General features: G+C 50.5%; 3 protein-coding genes across 5 annotated transcripts; 1 reads left to right on the forward strand and 2 right to left on the reverse strand.

Moving 5' to 3' along the window:
• The first annotated feature begins 13,061 nt into the window (after positions 1–13,061).
• Positions 13,062–15,043, forward strand: LOC122381929. Of its 2 annotated transcripts, none has more exons than XM_043366716.1 (2): positions 13,062–13,244; positions 13,586–15,043. In XM_043366716.1, the coding sequence occupies exons 1-2, from the start codon at positions 13,117–13,119 to the stop codon at positions 14,805–14,807; spliced, it is 1,350 nt and encodes a 449-aa protein (XP_043222651.1). In that variant the 5' UTR covers positions 13,062–13,116; the 3' UTR covers positions 14,808–15,043. The 2 variants fall into 2 exon arrangements, with proteins under 2 accessions (XP_043222651.1, XP_043222652.1); XM_043366717.1 differs by having other exon boundaries at positions 13,601–15,043.
• Positions 15,044–15,329: 286 nt separating this feature from the next.
• Positions 15,330–17,691, reverse strand: LOC122381930. Of its 2 annotated transcripts, XM_043366718.1 has the most exons (3): positions 17,333–17,691; positions 16,759–16,947; positions 15,330–16,592 (listed from the first exon to the last, which is right to left on the reverse strand). In XM_043366718.1, exons 1-3 carry the CDS (start codon positions 17,528–17,530, stop codon positions 15,402–15,404), a joined length of 1,578 nt encoding a protein of 525 aa, XP_043222653.1. In that variant the 5' UTR covers positions 17,531–17,691; the 3' UTR covers positions 15,330–15,401. The 2 variants fall into 2 exon arrangements, with proteins under 2 accessions (XP_043222653.1, XP_043222654.1); XM_043366719.1 differs by lacking the exon at positions 16,759–16,947.
• A 5,923-nt stretch (positions 17,692–23,614) lies between these two features.
• Positions 23,615–25,486, reverse strand: LOC122381913. Its single transcript, XM_043366699.1, has one exon. It carries the CDS (start codon positions 25,484–25,486, stop codon positions 23,615–23,617), a length of 1,872 nt encoding a protein of 623 aa, XP_043222634.1.
• Positions 25,487–26,990: the final 1,504 nt, after the last annotated feature.

Consider the following 26,990-nt stretch of genomic DNA (forward strand, 5'->3'; position numbering starts at 1 on the left):
GAACCGAATAGAGAACCTGAACAGGAGAGTCTTCTCCTTCAGCCGGAACAGCCGTGGGTTGGAGATATCCTTGAGCTGCCTGTCACAGAACAGCTTCACTAGCGGTCTGTGATCAGTGATAATCTCCAGATTTGGACAGCCTGACAGGAACAGTCTTGCCTTCCGCAGGGCCCAGACGATTGCGAGGGCCTCTCCTTCCACAGCGGCATATCGCTGCTCTGCTGGCGTCAGGAAACGGCTTCCGCACAGTGCCAGTTTCCATCCGTTCGGACAACAAAACGGCTTACCTACCGACCGCGCCATGTAAGGTATAAAACAACAGGACTACATGTCTCGATATCAACTCCGTGTATTTTCTCAAAAACCATGAACTCGTAAAATAAAGATGTCGCGTGACTTTAACGTCACACTATAACATCTCCAGATCCTCCAGTCATGTTCAACGGAGTCAAACGCGTTTCGATAATCTATTGCCAAAAGAATACCTTCCGTGTTGTCCATTTGACAGTATTCTATTACATCTGAAATCAGTCTAATGTTTTCACCTATAAATCTTCCTTTAATAAATCCTGTTTGACTGTGATGCACTAATTTATCGATCACATTGCTTAGCCTACTGGCAATCACTTTAGCTATTATTTTATATACTACGTCTAATAAACAGATCGGTCTTTTATTTTTAAGCTGCATCTGATTGCCCTTTTTCGGGATCAAGGTTAGAATTCCTCTCCTATGAGAGATAAATAATTCTCCCTCCTCTTTTGCGAGATTAAAGTACTCTACCATCATTTTACCCATGTCCTGCCAAAAGAATGCAAAGAACTCTGCCGTAAATCCCGATATCCCTGCCGCTTTATTCCTTGCCATTTTATCTAACGCGTCTTTGCATTCCTCCAAGGTTATCGGCCCCTCGCATGCCGTCATTTCATCTTCAGACAACCGGGGAACGTTTTCCTCATCTATAAAGTCATGCAAGACACGGTCTTTGTGAAGTTTTGATTTATACAATCTGCTAAAGTGTGTAACACAAGCATCTAATATTGGCTTATTTCCCCTAATAAGTTTTCCGTCGTCCGTAATGACAGTAGTAATGTTTGTGCTTGTTGCCTCTTGCATAAGCGTAAGAAATACTTATTCGATTTCTCTCCTTCTTCTATCCACCTAGCTTGCGAATGTAATATAGCCGATTTTCCTCTTTTTTCCTTTAACTCATCTAGCATCATTTTCAGATTTTCATATTCTGCCCGCTGCTCATCAGTGGGCATAATTGCAACGATTGATTCTAATTCATTTGCTCGGTTGTAAAGTTCACTTTCCTGTTTCCGATTCTCTCTGGCTAACTTCTTGCTATGCCTGATGGTACGGACTCTAATGTTGCTTAACAGCATTTCTATTTTTAATCCTATGCTTGTAACCTCGATATATGCTCCACGATTACGTTTTGCCTTTTCAATTTCTACTCGGATATCGTTCACGTGATCCAAGTCATCCAGAAGTGCATTATTATAACGCCAAATCCCAGGGCCACGACGCTCATTATTAATCTGAATATCAAGAAACACAAAGCTATGGTCACTCAATATGCCAGTATCTATCCTCGCTTCTGTCACGTTATTTGCTATAAGGTTTCGGCTCGTGAAAACGTAGTCAATACGTGACTGCTGTACTGGGTTAGTCCTACGCCAAGTGTACCTACGCACTGTCGGATGATGGTACCGCCATACATCTTCTAGCTCGAATTCACTGAGGATATCTTGTAATTTTCTGCTGGCTCTCGTACCATGGTATGTGTCGCTGTCAGTATCCAATCCGCTCATTCTAATATTAAAATCCCCTGCAAGACAGATATCATGCGTTTCATAGCAAAGCAATAACTCTCGCACTTGATCTAAAAAATTACATTTTTCGCGCTGGTTATCAACCGATGGACCATATACCCCAATGATATAGCTCGGCTCTTGGTCCGTGGCACTGTTAAGTTTTGCGCAGATAATCCGGCCTTCACAATCAAACGTCTTACTGGGAGAGCCTGCAAAATTTACTGGAAATAGCATCGCCACTCCACCCTGACCTGATTCCACACTATGAGAGAAAAAAATAGAACCTGACCATTCGCTCTTCCAAATAAATTCGTCATTCTGAGTTGAGTGGGTTTCTTGTAACACTATTATGCTATTTTGATAGTTGATTCTAACGTGCCTGAAAATTGAACGGCGCTTAATACGATTTCGAAGACCGCGTGCGTTAAAAGTTACAATAGATAGTCGCTGCATTTTGTTAACTTCTTCTGTCATTCTCAAGGTGACTGTAAACTGTGGGCGCGAACTGCCTCGGCACTCCGCCGCGGAACCCCATCCCCACCGGAACCTCTGGGACCCACTGTGACGTGGGTATCATGTGACGTTCCCCTCCATCCCACTCAGATCCCCTCCCCCCATCACCAGAACCTCTCATCAACTGCCCGCTATCACCTGCTCCACGCAACAGAGCCCCGGGCGACGCAGCCACCTGGTCAGAGGTGAGAACACAACCCGGACGGTGACCTATCACCGGCCAGACACGCGCTCTAATCTCAGCTTTAATCTCACTCAATCTCATAACAGGCGCAAGCTCCAAAACGTCCGGCAACCCAGCCGGCCACCGACCACGCCCGGCAGCCCGGCCGGTCGCCCCAGACCGGGGCGGCCGCCGCCGGTACGGACGGGCAGATCACCCGTCTCAGCTGCCCTCCTCCACCACGTGTGACGTCACACTCACCGGGCAGCCACACGCTACGGCTACACGGCGACCCGACCCAGCACCGTCCGCAGCCGCAACACCCGACTATCCCCCAATGTAACGGTCAGACTTCTACATAAACGGACGGATACGTTCCAACCCTGTCTTAAGGCGCAGAATACCAAAATGAAAAGAAAAACAACTCGCTGAGCGCCGATTTGCAAAAAACTGCCTACTGAACTTCAACTGGCAATAGGATCGGAATACATAATCGAAAGCACCATTTCTTCGGTAATTACTACTCACATCACCATATTCACTGGCGTTATCAGTCGCTAACATTTACAGTTTTTTTTTCTGTCTACTTTCACTGAAAAAGTGACGTTTCATCAGAACGTACCGTGCGGAGAGTCTCGCTCACTCCGTTAAAGTCCACACTCACGTGACCAGGGACAGACGAGACGCCGCCCGCCCCGCCGAACCCGACCGCTAGGCCGGGGCCGAGCTAGAGCCGGCCGCCCCGCCCGCCGACGGCAGACCCGGCGGAGCCGTCGCACCCGAATCCGCCACAGATGCGGTCTCTCTCGGCTCCGCAGCAGTACCACGAGACCCAGCGGCCCCGGAGTCCCCGGGAGGTCCCGGAAGAGCATCCGCGGCCGCCCGGCGCGGAGGAGGCCGCCCGTCGAAGGAGTCCGAATCAGGGGGCCGCCGCGCGGCAGGCGACGTCCGGGGCAGCGCCCCTCGCCCGGAGACGTGCTGCTGCACCGGGAAACGCCTGCCGCCCAGAATCCTGCGCAGGTCCGCCTCGTCCCGGACCCGGAGATTGGCGCCGCCCCTCTCCGTGCGGCACCAGACGACTCCCCGCCGGCTGAAGACGGAGGCGATCAGCCCGCCGCTCTCCGGCCGCTTCGCTCGTAGGAGCTCGTCGTAAAGAAGTCGGTTTCTGGGCGTCAGCGACTCGGAGATGTAGAGCGGCGCCAGCTGACGCCCGTCACGGCCGGTGTTACCTTCACGGAATCGCACCATGTCGAAGCGTGACTCGTACACCGCGTCTCTCACCTGCCGCTTCGTGAACTTGCAGAACACTTTAGTCATTTTGGAGCTTGTGCGCCGCCTGCAGGTCGGCAGTCGTCACGGAGAGGCCCGGCACTCTCTGATTGAGCACAGTCACGACCAGCTGCTCAACACTTGCACTTCGCGGGTGTGCCTTAAATGCATCACACGCGAGAATGAGTGACGACAGCCGACCGTTCATATCAAGCTCCTCCAGTCTGGAATCCAGCTCCTCGTTCGCTCTCACCTGCTGGTCCAGCTGTTTCGAGAGCTGTTGGATCTTACAGTCTTTCTCCATGCACTCTCCTTCCAGCATATTCAGCCTCCTTTCCACGCTTTCCAACTTCGCCTCTAGCGCCCTGATGACGTTGGCGTTGCTCTGGTCGATCAGCTGTTTGATCTCTGCCAGAGCGGCCGCGCTCAGCTGCACCGGCTCCGAGGCCGGCCCGGCGCCGGCTCTACCCGCCGCAGGCGCCGGCGGGTCGCCCGGCGACCCCGACCCCCGCCCGGCCGCCTGGCGTTTGGCGCGTTTCCCATCAGCACTGCGGACCATATCGTGTAAGAAAAGCTGTCTTTTCCGACCAACAAACGTTCCGCTGGCACTCTCGGACCCAGATGCTTGGCAGTCCGTGAATGTCGGGTCGTCGCCACTATCCGAGTCCATCGCGAAATTGCCACTGTCACTTGAGCGGAAAGTCTGCACAGAGGCACTCACTTTAGCTGTGATTTCCAGTCACCTCATGTGTCACGTTACGCGAATGCCACAGCAACCTCTGTCGCGTCCATACTGGGCCACAACGTCCACTCGCACAGCCCACTGCGCCGCCCGTGCGCTCCGCGCGCCCAGGCCCATGTCGTCCCCTATCTCCCTGTGTGTCCAAGTGCACAGATGACGTCACACGAAGGGGCGGAGTCGGGGGCGGAGCCTAGCGCAACGGCCGCCATATTTGAATTTGTTTTATAAGAATGTAATCTATATTTTGGCTTTCAGTCAATTTTTATCGATAGTTTTATGAACGGTTAGCTGTAATAGAAGTGATTTTTAAAGAAAAAACACATATTCTGCTTGCAATTTCGATTTGAGTCCGACCCGCGCCTAGATTCGAGCGCGCGACCTTTGGATCACGGTGCAAGCATCCTAACCACTACACTACCGCGGCGGCGCAGCGGCCGGCGGAAGGGAGGCTGCGGAGGCATGGGAGCTTTTTTACGCATTTTCGGAAAAACTAATGGGTTTAGTGAAAAACTGCTGTTAGATAATTCAAAGAAAAATGTCTCGTCTTTCCGATGATGCACTTAGTTGTGTGCTAGCTCCAACAGAGTTTGTTCTACAGCGCTTCAAAAATCGCCCATTTACATGGGACTCAAACGGGGCTTCAAGACTTGCCCCCAGATGACGTCACTATCAGGTAGAATCGCCGGACGACCCTACCTGGTATATAGGGCCTTGCGCGCGCCCCGCTCACTCAGCCATGCCGCCGCACGGAGCCCGCGGCTGAGCGTCCGGCCCGGTCAAGGCCACACGCCCGACTTGTGCTACCCAAGATTACTTTACTACTCAGGTTGGTTCACTAGGGAAATAAAGGCGCCGTAGCTACGTCACGGATTTGGTAGCAATCTGGTAGCAATTTTTGCAGACATCAATGGCGCACGTGTTGTTTGATCGTCGCCAATACTATTTTACTGCACTATTTTGTTATTTCACTGCAATGTATTGTACATTACATTTAAAAATTAAAATGAAGAAATATTCGTAACCCAGCAAGTCAGTTTTCCTTGAGGCAGCACTCTGTCAGCATTGAGGCTTCAGAATGTGTTATTTGATAGACTTTCCCACATTTTCTACTCTTGTGGAAAACTTTCTTAGTCATCAAAAATGTATGCACATATGAATAATTAGAACTTCATTTTCAAAGTTTTATAGAAATAAGATTTCACATTACATTATCATAAGGCTACCTGTCCATTTCGTCCAACCAATTAAACCCCGCGTTCGATGTCTCTCGGACGACGAAGATTCTACGTCGTCCGGCCAATCGCATTCAAGGTCAGCGGGGGCACGGCTGCGGTTATGGAACGTGATTGGCCGGACGGCGTAGAATCTTTGCCGTCCGAGAGACATCGAACGCGGGGAAATATTCATCCAGCATAAGGCAGGTACCTCTGAGAAGGTACCTACTGATATCTCTTATCTACACCAATATTTCAGGAAAATGACAAAGACTGAGAAGCTATTAAAGGGACTATCCCACCTTCTAAAATGTTGTTAAAACCAGTTAAATTGTGCCCGACTTAATAGATTGGATGACCAGGAACACGGTTCTGGCATTTATTTTTCAATAAATATCTTAGGCTTCCCATATTCCAAACACAAACTTTCAAATATGTGACGTCACAGCCCAATATTACCTCCTTCCCCAGGCCACATTACTGTCATAAAGCTGATTCTTTTTACTCTGTAGGCACCACAACAAAGTTCAGACCAAGTTTTAAGCGATTTTTCAACGAACAAACCCATTTAAATCAGAATGACTAAACGAGGTGACGTCACACTAACGGTCGCTCCATGTTGAAGATAGGGCCTTGTACAAGGCCCATTTTCAAATGAAGGGAACGAATTTCTTCAACACCAAGAGGCCGCGGGGGTTGCAACCTAGATAGATAGTGGTTTCTGAACCTCGCCGCAAACTTGGCTATCTCAACTCAAACCCCATGTTAAAGGTGGGATAGTCCCTTTAAAACTTCAGTGTATGAAAGGGATGTTATGGCTTATGCACATTGAAAAACATCAGATAATGCTTCTGAACCATCTCATTCACCAGCACAGTGGCACACATCAATCCGGCTCCTGGCTTCTGTCAAGGAAACATTCCAAAATAATGCATTATTTTATTTCATTGACCACCTTGCAAAAGACAAACAACAAACACATCACCACCAAAAACAAAAATAGTCAACAGGTAGACCTACCAGCTGATCTAGCCGTGCTGTGTCATGTGCCTTTGAAAAACTTGAGCAGTCAGGGTTGAATAAACACCCCAAACTTAGCCATTCATGCATGAACAAGTGCAAATTCTGGTCGAACATTTTAATAAAAATGAAACTAACAGCATTGTAGGTTACAATTATAAAAAAGACAATTACAAAAAACAGCAGAGCTTACTCTATAAGGCATAACCATTAATTTTATAACTGACATCCAAATTCGCATCTCCGAAGTTTAACCCACCTACCAGCCACCTGCACATTTCTGCGCACATGTGCTGCGCAGTGTGCACAGTCACTACACATTACACAATTATGAGAATTAAAATAGTTTTAAACAATCAAGCAAGTCAGGACTGGTATGCAGATTCACAAGTTCTCTCAACATCTTCAATTACCAACAATCAAGAGCACCTTGTGATCTCAGTAACTCCGCAGATCCATCTTCTGTTTTCCATTTTCAGTTTTCAATTGAAATATAAGTTCCATCTGGGAGACACATGTTGCATCATGTTTAAACAATTATTATGCTTGAACTTTTGATTTTTCATGTGAACTTCACTTGAACAGTTGATTCAATTTTTAAAGTTGATATAATTTGTATAATGCTACGATCACTGCGCACCAAATCACAGATAACTTGAAAATAACCAAGCAAAAGCCACATTCGTCAGCAAACTATGAGAGCTAGGGGAGAGCGGGGCCAGTTGAACCACTTTTTATATATTGACATGCACAGCGAGATCTAGTTGTCATATCGAAAAATGCACAATGCCATGAAAAAATATGCTCTTTTGGCTTTATTTTAAGATATGTAAAATTGTGTTTCAAACATATTTTGCTGCCAAACGCATGCTTATAAAACAGCTCTACGCCCGTTTCAAATGACCCCGATGCGAGGGTCAATTGAACCAGCCCATGGGGTCAATTGCACCTATCCTTAACAATGGGATGTTTTCCTCTTTAAGGCCACTTTCTTAAGGAGATATTTTGTCCGGTTTACTTTTCCAAATGCTACATTCAATAGGTCGTTGGAAAGCTAAAAGTGCAAAGTTCCTCATAATAGGTGACATATTTTACATAGACTATGGTAAAATGGACGGATGAGAAAAATGAGAAATATCTCAGGCTATAGTGTGCTTTCAAGCAAAAGGCTGGAGAAAAAGGGGTCAAAATTGAACTCTATTAAACTACTATTTCAGTTAAAAAGCTCATTTCAAAGGTGGACTATTTTCTTTAATGTTTACAGCCCCTGAACAATAACCATTGCAAAGGTCACCGGGGTCCATTGAAACGGCCTGTGGCCCTGTTTCAACTGACCCTCAGAGAAACGTTTCAATTGACCCCATCCGCTCCCGCCATCTCGCACGCGCCGTAAAGCACATGTCAAACGAGCTGGAGGGACGGCATCATGCTGAATGAAGGGCCAAATAAGGTGTTATTCCGGAGCCAGGAGTTCTTCTTTCAGCAAACAAAGGTATATGAGATATCACAAAATATTCATAAGAACGATTTCTCCCAAACGCCCCTCAAAAACACAAAAGCAAGTGTCAAATCAAAATTACCGTCCGTTTGCCGCCCAAACGCCGTTGACAAAGGAAGTGGTCGAGCGCGGATGCGCAGTGGTTTCGGCAACGCCATATGCTGCATACTGTTGAAAATAAAGCCATGTTTCATCTGACCCCGTGTTTCAACTGGCCCCGCTCTCCCCTACCTGATCCATGCTGCGTTGAAATAATTGAAAATCGCCAAAATCAGTCAAAATATGACAATTAAATTAATATAAACTTCACAAAACTCTGATTTGTGAGGCAATGCGCAACAGAAATGCGAGGGAATATGGTAGTAATATGGTAGCAATTATGAAGGATTTCCCCTGTCGCTGATGAAAAAACACTTGAAACAAATTTTTCAACGCAGAGGAAATCCTTCATTATGAGTTGTAGGGACCATTTGATTGGCCCATTTTAGATAAATATAGGCCGAAAGTTTCGGTTTAAACCCCATTTATCGTAATCAGAGACGAATCCATTGGCTTAGTGGTACGTCTTTTGAACACAAGTAGGTCTTAGATTTCTCCTTAGCCGCCTGAAACACACCATGCTTTGCATGCATTTCTATGGGTGAAGGAAAATTCATGCGCCGTGATGACGTCACGGTAAAGGAATTCTGAAGCTCGTGAACGGGGGTGAGTGCTACCAACTACTTCGGCGGGGGCCGGGCCAGGGCAGCGTCCTGTCGGGTGAATCTAGAGCGGAGCTCATGGTTTGCTGAAAGTTGGGAAGCGATATCCTACCTTGACCTGAAATAACCACAGCCAGTAAAAACCTAGTCGGATAGTGTGACAAAGAGCTGTTCTACATAGCTGGCTTGGCACCACAAACGGCAGCGCCATCGGTATATGATGGGCACCGCACGTGCTATTCCAACGGGGGCCCCAAACAGCAACATTTCTAGTTTCACCTGACCTGGAAGGTTGATGATTGACCTAATGAGGTAAAATTGGGTACCATTGGATTTCTCTTCTCAAAGAATCTGTTGGTCTTTGACGCGAAGCTCTATCTTCAGCAGGAACGAAATGGCGCGGGGGGGGGGGGGGTCAACCCCATGTGCGTTCTATTCAAGGGCGGCGCCACCGTGGGGGCAGTGGGGGCAGACTGCCCCCACTGGCATGAGGCCGTGGGGGCAAGACTATGTTTTTGCCCCCACAAAATTTGGCTGATATTGAAAAGGGAACAGAAGACCGGTGCAACATTCATGATAGGCGGTTATAATAGTACGTCTGTTTTTGACGATCCCCGTATCAAGTGCATCAGCAGAGCGTTCGTTCTCGGACCGCCTGTCGCATATCTCCTACTTGAGGTTGAGGTTGAGAGTCAGTTTGTCAAAAGTCGGCCGGAGAAGAGAATAGAGATCACCCTCTTTTGGGAACCCTTAGCCTGAGACTGAGCTCAGGGAGGTAAAGCAAAATGTGATAGGTGTGTATATGCATTATAGTTATACATATGTCATTTGTATATGTCATATGCATATGTATAGGTATGTCATTTGGCGCATCTCGACGAGACGAATGCGAAGGTACGGCTCTCGCGAGATTACATAAGCGGTAGGTTATTGCACTTTTGCATTTCCGGTTATATCTCAGAAACTAATCGATCTACGATGAAGCCATTTTACACGATCATGGCCGGCTTGTTACCCAACAAGTCGATCGCATTTTCAACACTTAAAAGCCTAAGACGACGAAGATATAGCATAAAGAGCACTAAATTTTTATGTGCAAACCCTACCGCTAAAACCCGCGAGACCTGTACCACTGCCGTAGCTCTAGGACCATTTTTGTTAAAGTTCTTTGCGAAAAAAACTTAAAAGTTTTATGTTGACCTCACGTACACGTCTGTGACGCCGACGTTTGCCGTGCAGGGATCTAGCAAAATCGACCTTGTGACGTTGTCAAGGAGGCTAGGTCCAATTTCTTTTTTGCTTTCAAAAGATGTCAAATCAATGGGGGATAAGGTACAGCAAGTTTCGTCTTTCTATCCCTAAGCGTTCGTGAGGTATCGCAAACATTCGCCAGGGGAGGCGAAAAACGCCCCCCCCCCTTCCGGGCCCGCGAGGGTTAACCCTCGCCCCGTTGGGGGGGGGGGGCATTTTGGCCCCCCCTGTGGTTTTTCCTGAATAGCAAGAAAACGGCGGCGCGCAGCGCCGCCAAATTTTCAATACCTTCCCGGACATCAATTTGACACCTTCACACCAAATTTCAAGTCTAAGGTCACCTTAGGTCAGGAGTTATTGAGGTCAAACTGAGGTCATGTTCGAGCAAAAATGAGCAAAAAACATGCAATTTTGAAACGCTCACCAAATCTACAGTTATCAAGCAATTTCAAAGTTCTTTATATGGTCTAGTAGACAAAAAGCGGCGCTACAAAACTGCTATCTCGGATTTTCAAAATTTTTGGTTTTTGACCAAAAAAAATCAAAAAACTGATTTTATTAGAAAAACTAAAAAAAATCCAAAATTTTTCCGAATTTCGAAAAAACCGGAATATATGTGATAGTCCCGGCGCTCTTCTATATACATACCAAATTTCAGATCGATATCTCGTTTTTCGGCCAAGTTATAGCGAAAAAACTGTTCAAAAATGATGACGTCAAATTTTTGAACTCAATTTTTAGCGATTCTAGACCACGTACGGCAAAACGAAGACCACCATTGAACTCCCCGTGACGAGCTGCATCGATTCGATACCCATTTTATGCAAAAATATTAACTTTGAAATTTGACCTAATTTGACCTGCCCTTGACCTGCCCTTGACCTGACCTTGACCAAAATGTGACCTTAGCTGGCCCCAAAGGCTGCCTGACCCACATAATCGCATTTGTCATGTAAAATGGACCATAAAACATGTATCACACGACACTTTCATATTGTGACCCCCCCGTGACCTGACCTCTGTGACCTGACCTGGTGTCAGTGACCTCAAATAGCAAAATATGTGTTTGAAGAACATTTCCCCATCGATGATTTTCAATGAAATGCATTTTACTCGATTTTACAACGCATTTCTTGAAATGCCTGTAAACGGTGAAAATTGGACCTTTGACCTGACCTGTGACGTCATCGGTTTGACCTAGGTCAATAAAATTGGGTCACAAGGTAGTTCCCCGTTGGGGCTATCCAACGCCGTTTACCGCTTGTCGCTATGTTGCGTGGTTCTCGAGATCTTAGGGGGGGGGCCAAAATGCCCCCCCCCCCAACCGGGCGCGTTGCTCGGCAGAGCCCAACGGGGCGCGGGTTAATGGTTAAAGGGACTATCCCACCTTCAAAAAAGTACCATTTAGGATTCGGAAATGTTACTCATGATATTGTGACGAATTCTGCAAGTTTTTACGCGTTTTCATTGTATACTTTTTGAGATATTGCGACTTTTATATTTCATCGTGACGTCATTTAGATCGGATCTGTGACGCAATGAATGATTTACTTCATGTCAATGTGGGGGAAATTTGGCAGCAAATATAGGTATTTGCTCTCAAATATGACGCGGCTCATACAATAACTAGTGTCTCTGATTAGCTTATTCGTAAATCAAGTGAAACTTCACATGCGTGACAGGCGCTCAAAATGCAAATGACGTCATCAAATGGCCGTTAATAATTAAGAGATAGGGCCTTAGCTAAGGCCCACTTTTCAAATGAAGGGAACGAATTTCTTTAACACCAAGAAACTGAGGATATTGCGACCAGGATATATAGTGGTTTCTGAACCTGGCCGCCAACTTGGCTATCTCAACTCAGAACTAATGCAAAGGTGGGACAGTCCCTTTAAGCTCAATATGTATGCATGAAACCTGAAACCATAATAATTTTGAATGGCAACAACTAGGGGCAAGGTGCTCATGGATTTTGCAGATCGGGGTATCAGACAACAGTCGGGTCACCTCAAGCTTGCCCCCACTGGCGAAAATTCGTGGCGCCGCCACTGTCTATGATGGGAAAATGGCATGTGCGGGCGAGCGCTAACCCGCGCCGTGCTGATGGCCTGAACTTTCCGCCGAGTTCACCCCCCCCCCCCCCTAGTCTAAATCGGCTTCTGGGCCACGTAGCGACACGCGGTAAGCGGCAATCGAAAGAACGTCAATAATAAGGAAGAAATCACTTCGGTCATTTTTAAGGTCAGGTCAAACGTCGGGTCACCAGAGGTCATCAAAAGTCACATTTTGGCCATTTCAATAATTTTGGAAACTGCCAACGGCTAACTCGGGAACCAATTAGTGGTGTTAATCGGTTACCAAAATTTCGGTATACCAATAGGGTCCGGTACACCGTTAGAGATCAAGTGTCTAAATTACACTATAATTCACCCTGAATCCAAAAATACACATCTGAAACTTCCCAAAATTTAATTTGATGATATATAAGCCAAACAATTTTATGCCCTCAGGGTGTAAATGCTCGTGACGTCACTAGGTAGACATCAGATTGGCGCACTTCATACGATTGCGGCGCCATTTTTACATTGCGTGCTTGCGTTGGTTGCCGTTAGCTTGATAGCTCAGCTCAAGGCTCAGCTGTACGTTCGTGTTTTTTACTTTAAGATTCAGACCATATGTAACATTTTATTTAATAGTTTAATTTAAATTATTTTTTTCCGCGTAAACTTTGCATATTTTTTAGTAGTTTCATTGTGTTGCTTACTAAAAAGTACATTGAAATGAATAGGTGGCGCCAGGAAATATAGCCTCAGGCGGCATGCCGTTTTAGACGCTTCCGGCAACCGTGGCGCAAGCCGTTCTGTTCTTTGTGCGGATTGATGAGGTTGGGTGGTTTTAGGTGATTTTATTCTGTGTTTACAAGATATGGAGCCTGGGTTTGTCAAAGCAGATTCCAGGAATCTTCCTGATATTAACCACTTCATGGTTGTTGAGTTTTTTGCCAAATCTGATTTCTATGTGTCTGCTGAGATACGGGCCGTGAAAAACAAAAGGTAAGACAATGCATCGTATACGAAAGAGCTATTCAGCCGAAAACTTAAATTATCTGGCATGACTTATACATGTCACAATTTTGAAAGGTGTTTTTTTTGTAGCATTCCCCTAGTTAGGTAGGAACTTACCTGACAGGCAGGAGCAGCTCCGCAAATAGTCAACACAATCACTTTTTGCATAGTACAATGATACTTCTAAATTTGACATCTCATAAGCTATACATAACATCTAGCAACAAATTCTATCCAAGTTAACCTGACAGGATTAAGGATATGATGTGTGCTCATTGTGTCTGGTGACAAAGTTTGCAATGTGTTGATGTTTTTTTCTGTCTTTTCAGTGCGGCAAGGGCCAGTTATGGAGAGGATGCCGTAGGATACGTATGCATCAAAACCATTGGACAAGAGACGACAGTGGTTGGAAAGGTCACACCTGAGCACAAGGTGAATAACCCCCCATATCGTGTCTCTGCTGTTATCGACAACTGTAACCGTGTCATTGTGAGTGCTCAGTGTGAAGGATGCAAGGCCCAGAAAGGTGGATGCAAGCACACCATTGCATTCATCTTCTGGCTGCTAAGAAGAAGTGAGGAGGATGCTGTGACCGATGTCAAGTGCTACTGGCAGAAACCAGCTCTGTCAAACGTGAGGAACCTGCCTCCATTCAGAGTGTCTGATGAAGAACAGAAACTGAAAACTCGAGAGCCTCAGGTGCAAAGTGATGCATTCAGACAAGAAGCTGCCAACATGCTGATCCAGAGAGGGCTGCCAGTAAAAGCACAGGCTTTGAAGCTGATGGGGCTGGCAAGCAGCAGCATGGACATCATGTACCTCGACCATCTGGTGGATGTGTACCTGGACACCACAGACAAGGAGAACACATCATATGCTTCCTTTCTGGCTCTCTGCAAGGACAGCATCAGTGAAGCCGACTGCAATGCCAGTGAGGTAGGGTCACGAGAGCAAAAAGACTCTCCCATGTGGCATCACCTGCGCTTTGGCAGGGTGACTGCATCCCGACTGTATGAGGTGGCACAGTGCCATACAGCAGATGGTTCCCTGGTGGAGTCCATCTTATGTGCAGCCAAGTTCAAGGGCACAGCCGCAACAAAGAGGGGCAATGCCCTTGAGGCAAGAGTTCTTGCGGGTGTAGCAACCCACCTTGGTGAAAAGTGTTCAGGTGCTGGACTGTTCCTGAAAAAGGAGTGGGCTATCTTTGGTGCCAGTCCTGATGCAGTGATTCGGGACAGTGATGGTGGGGTCAGGGCGGTAGTTGAGGTGAAGTGTCCTGCATCACAGTCCACAGTCGGCAACTACATCAAGTCAGGAGCCATAGCTCCCAAAGTCCGGGCGCAGCTGCAGCTCCAGATGCTGCTGGCTGACTGCTGTGTGGGATACTTGGCAGTGGCATCCCCTGACTTTGAGAGCACTGGCAGCATTTATGTGTGCCGGGATACACTGTGTGAAAGTTTCTTGCTGCCTCTGATGAAGAAGGCAGAAAGGTTTTGGTACACTGCGGTGTACCCGCAGCTTGCGGCTGGCAGGCAGCTGGTTCCCCAGTGATGGGTTGGGGTCTAGGGATGAGGAGGTACCTTTGCTATGACTGTTGATATCTGAAACATGCTGGGTATTGGTCTAGCATTGGTGTGTAACTATGCAATGTATGATGAAAATTAGTACTCTTTCGTAGTTATGCTGTGGTCAGAAATTGGTGTAACAAAGCGAATGGTGTGTCTGTGTTTCATGTATGCTGCCATTGATTGCTCGATTGTGCTGTACATTATGAAACGAATTGCCACGTTTCCCATGAATCTCAAGTATCAAATCTACCTTACGATTTGTGTTGTGAGTGTCTGAGCTGTTGTAGGCTGTTCCTTTTTGGCATCTGCTTGAAGCTGATGCAAGATGAATGCATACAATAAAAAGGTATTGTACATTCAGCTATCTTGGATGTTTCATACTGTACAAGTATTGGGTATGGGGGCAGCTGTGCAGTGGGTTTGGACGGTCGCGACATCACAGTGTGAAATATCTACCAGAGATGTTTTGTCAGCTAACATGAACTCATCAACTAGGACTCATTCCGTAACGCAAAGAAAAGTTTAAAACTCGCTGGCATGTATTGCATACATCTCCTCAGTCCTCACTCACACCCAGTCACACTTTTGTCAGGTCATGCTGCAGGTTTACAAATCCACAAACAGTTTTCAGCACCCTGTTCAAGCAAGGTACCACAACACACTCCACAACCGCATGGGGCTTCACCATGGCAAACTCACGAATCCTGCGGATTGCTCTTTCCACATGCACTCTGAGACTGGCAACCTGTTTTGAAAACAATACGCGGTGAGCCTCAGGAATGTCAGCACTGCCCACAGAATCTGGTCTAATGAGGTAGCACGCTTTCGCTCGCAACAGTGGTTCAATGCTTTTGAAGCCACGATCAGCCATTACCACCATTCCCGGTTCTAAACAGTCCATAAACCCAGAATCCTGCAAGATTTGAATGTCAGATGTTCGGCCTCCATATCCCCCAGACACAAAATTAAACATTCCACTAGGGACGATGGAGACAAGATACTTCACAGTATTGCAGCTCTTGTATGATGAATACGTCTTTGACTGCTTCAATGCTACTGACGGCTTTTCAATCTCTATTTCTAAACAGTCTATGATGCAGGTTACACGGCTGAAACGAGCTTTGAATGCCAGTGGAATATTTCTGTATATGTCCCTACTTTTTGGCCAAAATACAAATGCCTGCATATGGCCCGAAATTTGGGGGAGGACTCCGCGCCACAAACGACAAGCATATGACCTGGAAATTCCAAAATCATCGGCTATGAGCTGAAACGGTCTGTCCTGCTTGAGTTTTACCATGACAAGGCAACATGCATCAAATACAGTCAGCCTGGACTGCCCTCCACAAACACCCTTTACTTTTGTGGCAACAAACTCAAGCATGAGAAATCCCTCTTCATTTAAGCCCATGTAACTCTTAGGGTCCTTCCTACACAGACCACGCATCCTTTCTAAGTTTGCAATGTTAATGCTACCAACATCATCAAATGTATCCTCATCAGAGTCATCATCTGGTTGATATGAGTCATCACTATCATGATTACCATGCTCCATCCCATCATCACTATCCCTGCTGCCATACATGGAGTGATCAGTCTGTGTATGAACAGAGAACAGAGGCCTCTCAATGCTCTGTGTACTTGCATCACAGTTTTCAACTTCCACCTGCGTGCCCACATCTTCTGAAGTTGAAGATTGAGATGCTGCATCTGCTGCTAGAATGTCTTGTTCTTGGGCTCGTGCAGACTCACCAGTTTCAGTATCAGTCTGTGAATGGAAAGGCACAGAGTTAACTCATTGACTGAGGTTTAAGGCTAACCAAATGGATATTGAGACCAGTGCTTAGAAGCTGCTAGTATTTGTACATGCCATGGCACATACTTTAAAATGTTGATGTGAGATGCAAAATGACAAAGGGATACAAAGTACATACCTCCTTGTCAGTGCAGTCCTCCAAAGCTGCAGTCAAAGTTCTTTGTTGATCACGCTTGGCAGCAGCTGCACGAACCCGCTCCTGATGTCTGCCTTGGCATTCAAACTTGTGAGGTAGGATTCCCTTCTTGAGCAGCAAGCGTCCACCAACCATATTGAAACGTTGCCAGTTGGTTGTGTCATTTTCCAGCTGAAAAGCAACATTAGTTTTTTTTCTTAATGCACAATATAACAGCCATATACATTTGCCCAAACACAATTCGTGCTGATGTTTTCTGCTTTCAGCAGGATGCAGTGATGTTAGAGTAACATTGAGTTCATGAAAGGTAAAGTTAACAATGGATGACGATTGGTGACAGTGCAAGTCAATGAAATGTCATTGCACTTTTCTTTCACCCTTGATAAGAGACGGCATCAACACAGCCTGCGTGCCATTAATTAACAGATTAACCACCAGTTAACATTCATGCCAAGACACCGAGACGGTATGAGAATTCACACTGATGCACAAACATCTCAATGCCAGTGCATTGTTCCATATGACAATGATAGGTAGGTAGGTACTAGGTACTCACATCAAAATGGTCCTCACAGCAGAACCATGGTGCTGTTGAAGTAATTGCATTGGCATCTTCACGCCTAGCCATTTTCGCCCATTGCCTTCTGGCAGGAATCTGGCGTGGAACTGGCAAAAATATTTTACCTGCCATTCTAGTGCTCGTATTCTCGCATTTAGGCACAAAACACCACTTGCGCCCCGAAGCAGCACTCATTTCTTGGCTCCACAGGGCACAGACTGTATCAAATGGATGAAACTGTGATGCATAAACGGCCTGAAATATCCAAGCACTCTTCCCGATTAAAAAAGGGTAAATGTGATACCGTAATTCGCAAACACACTTATCAATACCAATCACCAACCAATGCCATCTCCAAATACAATCATCGACAGCCTTGGCCGCCACAGCGCAAATCCGGCGCGTATACCGAGTGACGTCATGGAACAGCTGCCAATCAGCATCATAAATTTTGATGACGTTTTTTACAGAAAAATGTCAATTTTTTCACCAAAACAAGACTGTTATCCTTCAACAACCCAATAAATCGACTTCCTAAATCAGGACTTACTTATACATATGAAAATCTTAACCACTTTTTGGGGAGTACCACACCCTATACCGAACCGATACCGATTCGGTATTCGGTATTTTATACCAAAAGCATTTGGTATTTTGTCGGTATCATGAAAGTCAACTACTGTCATAAAAAATTAAAACATTTTTGATAAACCTTCTGAACTCAAATTTGATATTGCTAAATGACATTGGATGAAGAAAAAGGACAATCATGACACATTTCTCCCAAATGCATGATGTCATAACAAATGGGCAAACACATTAACTGCAACATCAAACACATCAGTCTACCAATGTTAAATGGCAACTTATCAGTGCCAGCAAATTCCAATACCTACTGTTATGTTCAAAGATTCCGTTCCGCACGACGTATATATTTTAACTAAACGGACTCAGAGTAGAAAAACAAGAGCATCGCGGCGACGTCCTTCCGTCGCCGCGTCCCGTCTCTGAATGGCCTTCACACTAGAGTTGCAAAATTTCCCTACCGCACTACCGGCATGCCGGTAATTTTTCACTACCGCAGGTTTTTTCGTGGTATTTGGCATATCCTGCCGGTAGCATGCCGGTATTTTTGATTTTGCACCAAAAAAAAATTATCAGCATATGATTCAAACTTTGGACACAAAGAGGCTATTGAATTGTAATAACAGCAATCTTAGCCACTGCAAAATACACTTTGTGGTAGAAGTTCCATTGCTAAGGGTAATTGTACACATGAACCTCAGCATTTCACAGGTTTGGCTCTAATACGAATTGTCAAGAATCTACTGTGGTCTATCAAAGGAAGAATACTCATTCATGTTGCAAAAGCACAACCAATTAGTAAGTCTAATGGTAGGTAATAGGTATAATACAATAAAATAAATTAATGTTAATGGCAACATTCCTAGGCAAAAGGCAGAATCAAAGCAACACAAAACACATTGTTTGGAAACTGGCCTTGAGTCCTGAGATGTGGTCTGAGATACTCTACAAAGAATTTGACACTGAAAATCCAGCTGAAAAGGCAGGTGTTAGGAAGCCCTGAGCCTAACTTCGGTCCCAAAATGAAATGAAAATGAATTAAACTGGCATTTTGTCTTATCTTTACAAGAAAACACAACATGCAGACCAAATGAATACAAAGTGGCGCAATATGATCAGCTGATCAAGCAACCAAGGATTGACTTTTAAGATCCTCTGTCCCCTAAAAAAAGGATGTAAGCTGATGACGTAATATTTATTCATATGCCCTTTTGGTTGAATTACTCAAGAGAAGTGGATTTTCTTGTTGTGAATAACACTCACAGTGTTGATTTTATTGGATTTTAATATCGTGTTGGATGATTTTTATCAAAAAAATCATTCACGAGGCAGTAGTTTGCAGTCCTAAAACTTTTTTTGCAGTGTTTTAATCAGCTGGTTAAAAACTGTGTTATGGCGCATCTGTTTCGATCCTTTATAACCTTGTGTTTGTTTCCGCGTTTGAGATGGGAGAGGATGTTATATCGTTTTTATACATATTATTTGGTGACTTCTCAGGACAAGTGAGTTATTAACACATATTTTTACATGATTCGTATCTTACTCACGAGCCAACAAGCCATGGCGGATAGGAAAAAGCAGATGTTGATCTCGCTTCCTCAGTTAGGAACGTGGCCAAATCTGTAGTTTTTTGATATTGTGATTTCTACGCTTCGTTCGAGCTCGCAAAGGCGAAAAGCAGGAAGCGCCGCGCTCAACCCACGGCTCAGTGGCTGACTGCTCTCGGCGGCGCTGCGAGCGCGAATGACCCGGGCTCGGGTCATGCGGACCTGACGAGCGGGCGGTATGACGCAATCACATGGGCGGCGCTCGCCCTCACCGCGGAGAAAAAACATTATCAGTTGACTTATAATGTTACATTTATGACTAGCTATAGTTCATTTTAGCCTTTTAGGATAATGTGGAAAATAAGAACGCTTGTGGTAAATGTGATTGCTGCTCACTGTGCAGTCTTCAGGAACACATTTCAGTAATTCAAGTTCTTTTTGACCTTGCTTTTTTGATGAATGTGTGTAGGCTTTTTGTAGGCAATACCTCTTTGATTACAGGTGATATTTTAACAGCTGTAAACTGGAATAGAGTTTCAAAATTGTGGTATTTGTGGGGCCAACTCAGCCAAAATCAGGCTGCTGGAGTTTTGGTTGGACAATGGGTGGCTGCTGGGTGGGGCGGTAACTGAAATTGCCAAAATGTGGCATCTCATGTAGGGGTAAGCCAGAATCAAGAATGCAGGTTTTTTAGTATGCCGGTAATTTGGCGGTGTTTTTGCTTGGGGCGTGGTAGCATGCCGGTATCCCAGAAAATTTTTGTGGGGCGGGGCGGTGCCGGTAGCAGCCCATAGGGAAAACTTTGCAACTCTACTTCACACTCCCCAGCAATTGGCCACCGGCCGCTGACGAGTGACGTCATCTGACGTCACTCGTCGGCCAGCGCCGCAGAGCGTCGGCGGACAGTGGCCCTCAACGTGGTTCTCAAACCGCGACACCACACCTCCCCCCAAGACAGGAGCACAGTACGCAATTGACGAGCGACTGTCTAACAAAACATAAGACAAGATTCTGTGCACAATTAGAACAAACATTTGTCACGGTTCACTCAACGCAACCAGGAGACACACAACGCACAGTGAAATTCGACAAAGTGACTATGCTGCAACCGTGATTAAATCACTTTCCTCGCCCGTCTACACGGTACAAGCTTATGTATATGATGCACGGCTGGGGTCGACCTGCAAGCGATCGGGCGGGCGGCGCGCGCGCTGTCGGCTTCCGTCATAGACGGCCGTCACGGGGTCGGCCGGGAACCTGACTGACCGTGGGGTGACCCGTGGGGTTGAATGGGGTGTGTCAGTGACCGGGTCGGGGTCAGGCGGGGACGTGCCCTCCGGCGCCACAGGAGGGGGCGGACGGGTGGGAGCCGGCGGAAACGGGCGCACAAATCGTCGGTTTCGCCACAGGATGCGACCGCTCGGCAGCTTGATCAGCAGGTCACGGCGCCGTCCGAGACCGACCACGGTGCCGAGCTGCTCCCAGCGGCGAGACACCGGGCTCTGCACCGTGACGGAGGAGCCGAGCGCCGGCGGAGTTATCGGCTTTGCGTGGCGGTCGTATGAGGCTCTCGATGCGTCAGCGGCCACCTCAGCGCGAGCGTCGCAGTCGTCTGCCGCGCGCTGCCACTCGGGAGCGAACGCTCTGTGATGGGCGACGACGGCGGACCGGAGCGGGCGGCCGTACAGCACTTGGGCGGGCGAGCGGCCGTCCGAGCGCGGAGTGTTCCGAATTTCGAGGAGTCCGCGCGCGAAGTCGTCTGAGTCCAGGTTTGCAGCCGCCTCAGACTTCTGGATGAGGCGCTTCACAAGCTTCACGGCCGCCTCCGCGTGGCCGTTAGATTGAGGGTAGTGCGGCGTTGAGGGGCGGTGAATCACTCCCCACCTGTCCAGGAAGTCTCGTGTCACACGGGCGGTGTACTGGGGGCCGTTATCACTTCTCAGAACACACGGTACACCAGTGGATGCAAAAATCTGGCGGAGATGACGGATCAGGGTGCGGGCAGTGGGATCGCCAGGGCACGAGGCTACGATTGGCCAGCCTGAGAGACGGTCTACGTACACTAGGTAGTTATGACCAGCGTGCGAAAAGAAATCAGTCGAGACAGATTCAAATGGTCGAGAGGGCGCGGGGTCGGAGCTCAGCGGTTCGCGCTGACGGCTGGGCAGGTAGGTGCGACAGGGCGCCCACGACTGGACGACATTGGTCACGTCTCTGTCGATCCCCGGCCAGTACACCGCCTGACGAGCGCGCCGCTGGGTTCGGATGATGCCCTGGTGACTGTCGTGCAGACGGGATAGCACCTCCCGTCGCAGGCGGCTGGGGATGACCAGTCGGGGCCCGCACACCAGTAGGCCGTCCTCGAGCGCCAGTCGGTCCCGGACGGGCCAGTAGGGCCTCAGGTGGGGGGCCAGATCTGCCCTCTCGTTCGGGAAGCCGTCCTGAACCACCGCACACAGCGCCTGGTACTCCGTGTCGGTGCGGGCGGCGTCTCGGAGCCGCGTTAGCATGGCATCTTCCACCGGGGAGACGCGAGTGCCGTCCGGCTCGGTCTCGGCCAGTGACCGGACCAGCATGCATCGGATCTGGGGTCCGATCTCCGCGCTGTCTTCGTCTTCTGCGGCCGGCGCGTCCACCGGGGCACGTGACAGGGCGTCCGGGATGACCATCTGCCGGCCGGGCCGCCACGAGGTGGTGAACTGGTAGTCCAGTAGCTTCATTCGGAGCCGCTGGAGCCTCGGGTTCTCAATCTCCGGGAGTGACTTGTGATTGAGGATCGCTACCAGCGGCCGGTGATCAGTGACTACCTCGAACGGGCGGCCGGCGAGGAATGGGCGGCACTTCTTGACCGCCCACGTGACGGCCGACATCTCCAGCTCGATGACGGCGTATCTTGTCTCGCAGGACGTGAGGAAGCGCGAGCCGCACTGGACGAGCTTCCAGTTCGTGCCGTGCAGCTGCATGAGGGCATAGCCCAGTCCGTTAAGCCGTGACGCGTCAGTCTGCAGAGCCGTCTGCTTGCCGGGGTCGTAGAACGCCAGGACAGGCGGGGCCACCAGCTTCTGTTTGACGCTGCTGAAGGCCTGGTCGTGCTGTGCAGTCCAGAGCCAGGTGCGGCTCGGGCGCAGCAGGTCACGGAGCGGCTCAGCGGCTCCGGCGATGTCCGGCGAAAAATGGCCGAGCTGATTGGCGAGACCTAGGAAAGATCGTAGGTCAGTGATGTTTGATGGCGTGGGAAACTCTGCTATCGCCCTCGTCTTCCGGTCGTCCACCGTGTAGCCGGACTCGCTGAGGCGGTACCCGCAGTACTCCACGCTGCTGGCGGCGTATCTCATCTTCAGCGGGTGCAGCGTGATCCCGTGCTTGTCACAGCGCTCCAGGATGTTGATCACGTGATGCAGATGGTCCGTGTAGTCCGCATCAGAGGCGATGATGTCGTCCACGACCTTAGCGGTACGGGTGATGCCGGCCAGGGCGACGTCTCCCCGCCGGTTGTACTCGGCGCCGCTCGAACAGAGGCCCATCGGAGCCCTCAGAAACTTATATCGCCCGAACGGGGTGATAAAACAGGTGAGATCTTGGTCGGTCTCAGCGAGTGGGATCTGAAAATAGCCCGACCTGGCATCGAGAGTGGTGAAGAAACGCGAGCCCGGCTCGATAGACGACACAGCGTCATGAGGTGATGTGGATGGGTGAGCGGGCGGGCGGACATAGCGATTCAGCCGCGTCAGGTCGACACAGAGACGGACACCGGCGTCGGAGCCGTCAGGGTTGGGTTTTTTCGACACCGGCACAATCGGATGGCACCACTCAGTAGGGTAGTCAACAGCGGCGATCACACCCTGAGACACCAACTCGTCCAGCTGATGTTTGATATCGTCACGCCACGCATAGGGAATGTTCCTAGCAGCAGTCAGTGCGACAGGTCGTGCATCTGGGATCAGTTCGATGTGCATTGGGCCGCCTGTCATTGGCCGCAGCGGAGGGTCAGAGTTAAACACACGGGGAAAGGTTCGCAGCAGTGCGGCACGGTGCTCACCGATCTGCTCCTCTGTGGGATCGCCCCACGCCGGGTCCCATGTAGGCAGTGAGGGGCGGTCGTCCATCCCTGCGCTGTTGTTGTTGTTGTTGTTTCTCCCTCTGCTCCTCACGGGAGCATAGCCAGGCGGCTCTGGAAGCGTCTGGCGGCGGCCGCCAGGGCCGCCACCACTGAGGTCTCCCGGACCTCCTCCAGCCTGGGATGGATGTGACCCAGGGTTGAATGTCTCAGTCGCATCAGCGCCGGACATCTCAGCAGCACGTGTGCCGGCGTGTCAGGCTCCTCATTGCACAGGGGGCAGCGGGCCGCCACACAGCCCTCGTCGCGGCAGCCCTCACATCCCACAGAGGGAACGGCCCCGATCCTGTGCAGGTAGGCCCTGGAGCCCGACCAGTGCCCGGCTCGCAGCTGGTGAACGTCCACCGCGCGCTCCCGGTCCAGCCCCGCCACCGGTGGGGGGAATCGGCCCCCCATCAGCGACCGGAACCAGCCGGGGGGCCAGGCCCGGACCGTGTCGTCGCGGGCGGCCCTAGCCACCGCTCGGGTGATTGTCCTGATGTCTGCAGGCACGCTGTCTTGTGGTAGTTCCGCGGCCTCTCGGGCCACTCTGTCGGCTCGCTCATTACCCTCCACACCACAGTGCGAGGGGACCCACTGGACGTGGATCTTCCGGCCATTATCCGAGAGGGCGAACATGGCTCTCCAAGCCGCTACCCCCAGCGGGGAGGTCTGGGCGGCCGGGCCGTTGCGCAGGGTCGCCACTGCTGAGAGGCTATCCGTGCAGACCACGATAGGCAGGTCCTGGTCTCTGTCTCTTTGGGTTAGGGTCTCCAGGCCGGTCACCAGCGCCACCATCTCTGCGCGGTAACTGGAACATAGCTGTCCGGCCGGGACCCGCAACTCCTCGGTCTCTTCATCCGGCCAGACCAGCACGGCCCCAGCTCCGCCCCTCGAGACTCCGCCCGCCGCGGACCCGTCCGTCCACAGCCAGACGGCGCACTGCGGCAGGGACGCGAGGTGCAGGGCGGCCGCGCGCTCTCTTTCCGCCGCCGCGGCGCCGGCCCGGAGGGGGCCCACGTCCATCCGGAAGGTGACGCCTGATGTCTGCCGCCACGGCGGTATCCGAGGGGGGAGCACCGGCTCCACCGGCAGCGCGACTCCGGCCTTCTCCCAGGCCAGGCGGCCCCGCTCTCTCCACCCCCGAACTGAGGCCAGGCGCGCCGGTGCCGAGGCCTCGGCGGTCGCGCGCAGGGGGTCCCCCGGCGGCAGGGCCAGCGCCCTTCCCAGCAGCCTGGCGGCCAACGTCCATCCCCTCTCCTCCATCGGGGCTAGTCGAGCCTCCGCCATCAGCGCGTGGGTCGGTGTTGATCGTGGGCACCCGGTGATGATGCGGGCCGCCCCCCGCAGTTCCCGCTCCAGGAGCTCCACGTGCGAGGGGGCGGCCGCCGGCAGCCACGCGGCGGCGGCGTGCTCGAGCGCCCCGCGGACGTAGCCGTTGGCCACCGTCCTCAGGGCATCCTCGTCCAGGCCCCAGCTGCGTCCGCCGAGGCGGCGCAGGTGAGCCAGCCGGGGGCGAACTCGTTTCCGGAGACGACGACAGTGGGCACCGAACTGGAGGCGGCGGTCGAGCTCTATGCCGAGGAGGACTAGGGTGTCTTTCGCCTGCACCGTCTTTCCTGCCACCTTGATGGTGCCTCGGACGGCGTCTCGGGCGTTCTGGGAGAGCACCAGTAGTTGGGTTTTCTCCCCGGCGACCAGCATCTTGTTGTGGTGAGCCCACGCGACGAGGGCGTCTGCCGCTGTCTGCGCTCGACCTCTCGCCACCTCAATGGTGTTGCCCGAGCATAGAACTGCCGTGTCGTCGGCGTATATGTAGGGGGAGGTGCCCGGCGCTCGGAGGGCCTCGGCCAGGTCTGCCGCCCACAACAGGAACAAGTAGGGCGACAGAACACTGCCCTGGGGCAGCCCGGCGCGGAACATCCTCGACTTGGAGAGGGCTCCTTGAACTTCGACCCTCGCTCTTCTGTCGCGTAACCATCCCCATACCCACCGGACAAGGCAGAGGGGGAGGCCGCTCTCGAGGAGTTTCAGGCGCAGTAACTTGTGGTCTACGACGTCATACGCTCTACTGAAGTCGAAGGCTGTCAGGAGGAATTTCTGTGCTGACTCTCCGTCCTGGCGTTTTGACCGTTTGTCTCTCTTTGGCTTCTGCCATCCGTCTTGCACGTCTTGCACAAGTCTCCCGATACTGTCCTCCGCCGATCTTCCTGCTCTGAACCCCACTTGTTCGGGGGGGATGAGTCGGCGCTCTTCGGCCAGAAACTCCAGCCGGGGGAGTAGCATCCGCTCGGCGAGTTTCCCTACACAACTGGTGAGGGCAATTGGCCGGTAACTTGACAGGAGCCTCTTATCCTTCGATGCTTTCGGTATCGGTACCACGGTTGCCGAGCGCCACTCTTGGGGGACCGCTCCTGTCTTCCATGACTGGTTGATGAGGTGGAGCAGTGCGCTCCGGGCCACCGGACCAAGGTGCCGCAGCATTTCAGGTGTGATGCCATCGGGGCCGGGGGACTTGCGCAGTTGTCTTCTGGATGGCTTGAGCGAGTTCCTCTTCAGTGAAGGCCGAGCAGCACCCGGTGCGGTCGTTCTGACACTCGGAGCATGTGTGTCGGTCTATCCGGTTCAGCCGCTCCCGCGCCGCTCGGTCTATCTTGGGACTCCTCACTTGCCTCGAGACAGTGGCATATTGATGTGCAAAGGCGTTCGCCTTTGCCTCGGCGGAGACGAGAAGTCGGTCACCGGCCTTCATCGCTTCGCCGTCCCGGTGTTCGTCATCTCCTCCTCCCTCCCACTTCTTGAGCATTCGGGAGACTCGACCGACGCTGGACGGGCGGTTCAGTTCAGTGGTGACGAATTCTCGGAAGGACTCTCGAGAGACTCGTGCCTCCACCTCTGCTGCACGCTTCTTGGCATTGATCCAGCGCGTCTTGGATGAGGGATCTTCGGCTGTCACAGCCCGTCTCGCCGCTTGTCGCTCCTCTGCCGCTCTCAGCACATCCGGATGCAGGGCCCATGGCTTTGCGTCTCGGCGAGCACCTCGGGGGATGTGTCTCTTCCCGGCTTCCTGGAGTGCGGCCGTGAAGCGAGAGGACAGCTGTTGGACCGTGGCCTCCGGGAGGGGCGGCTCAGCGAGGGCCGCCTCACAGCTCCCGCGGAACTGCAGCCAGTCGGCCTTGTGGTGGGCCCACCGGGTCTTGCGCCTGCGTTGTGGGGGTTCCGACACTCCTCGGAGCTCGACCACCATGGGTAGGTGGTCGCTCCCGAGGTCCGGGCCCCGGCTCCAGCTTGCTCTGGTCGCCAGCTCCTGACTGCAGGCTGCGAGGTCGGGCGCCGTCTGCCCGCCCGTACGGTAGCTGATGAGGGTCGGGTCACCACTGTTGAGTGTTGTCCACTCGACGTCCTCCATCCAGCTGGCCAGGCGGGC

This window comes from Amphibalanus amphitrite, unplaced genomic scaffold, assembly GCF_019059575.1.
Source record: "Amphibalanus amphitrite isolate SeventyFive unplaced genomic scaffold, NRLGWU_Aamphi_draft 000130F_arrow, whole genome shotgun sequence".
Taxonomy (NCBI): Eukaryota; Metazoa; Arthropoda; class Thecostraca; order Balanomorpha; family Balanidae; genus Amphibalanus; species Amphibalanus amphitrite.

Coding starts and splice junctions, on each gene's coding strand:
- LOC122381930 (XM_043366718.1), bottom strand. CDS start 17,530: ATGAGTGCTGCTTCGGGGCGCAAGTGGTGTTTTGTGCCTAAATGCGAG. Junction 16,948..17,332: donor GCTGTGAGGACCATTTTGAT/GTGAGTACCTAG, acceptor GTTGCTTTTCAG/CTGGAAAATGACACAACCAA. Junction 16,593..16,758: donor AGGACTGCACTGACAAGGAG/GTATGTACTTTG, acceptor TTCCATTCACAG/ACTGATACTGAAACTGGTGA.
- LOC122381929 (XM_043366716.1), top strand. CDS start 13,117: ATGGAGCCTGGGTTTGTCAAAGCAGATTCCAGGAATCTTCCTGATATT. Junction 13,245..13,585: donor CGGGCCGTGAAAAACAAAAG/GTAAGACAATGC, acceptor CTGTCTTTTCAG/TGCGGCAAGGGCCAGTTATG.
- LOC122381913 (XM_043366699.1), bottom strand. CDS start 25,486: ATGTTCCGCGCCGGGCTGCCCCAGGGCAGTGTTCTGTCGCCCTACTTG.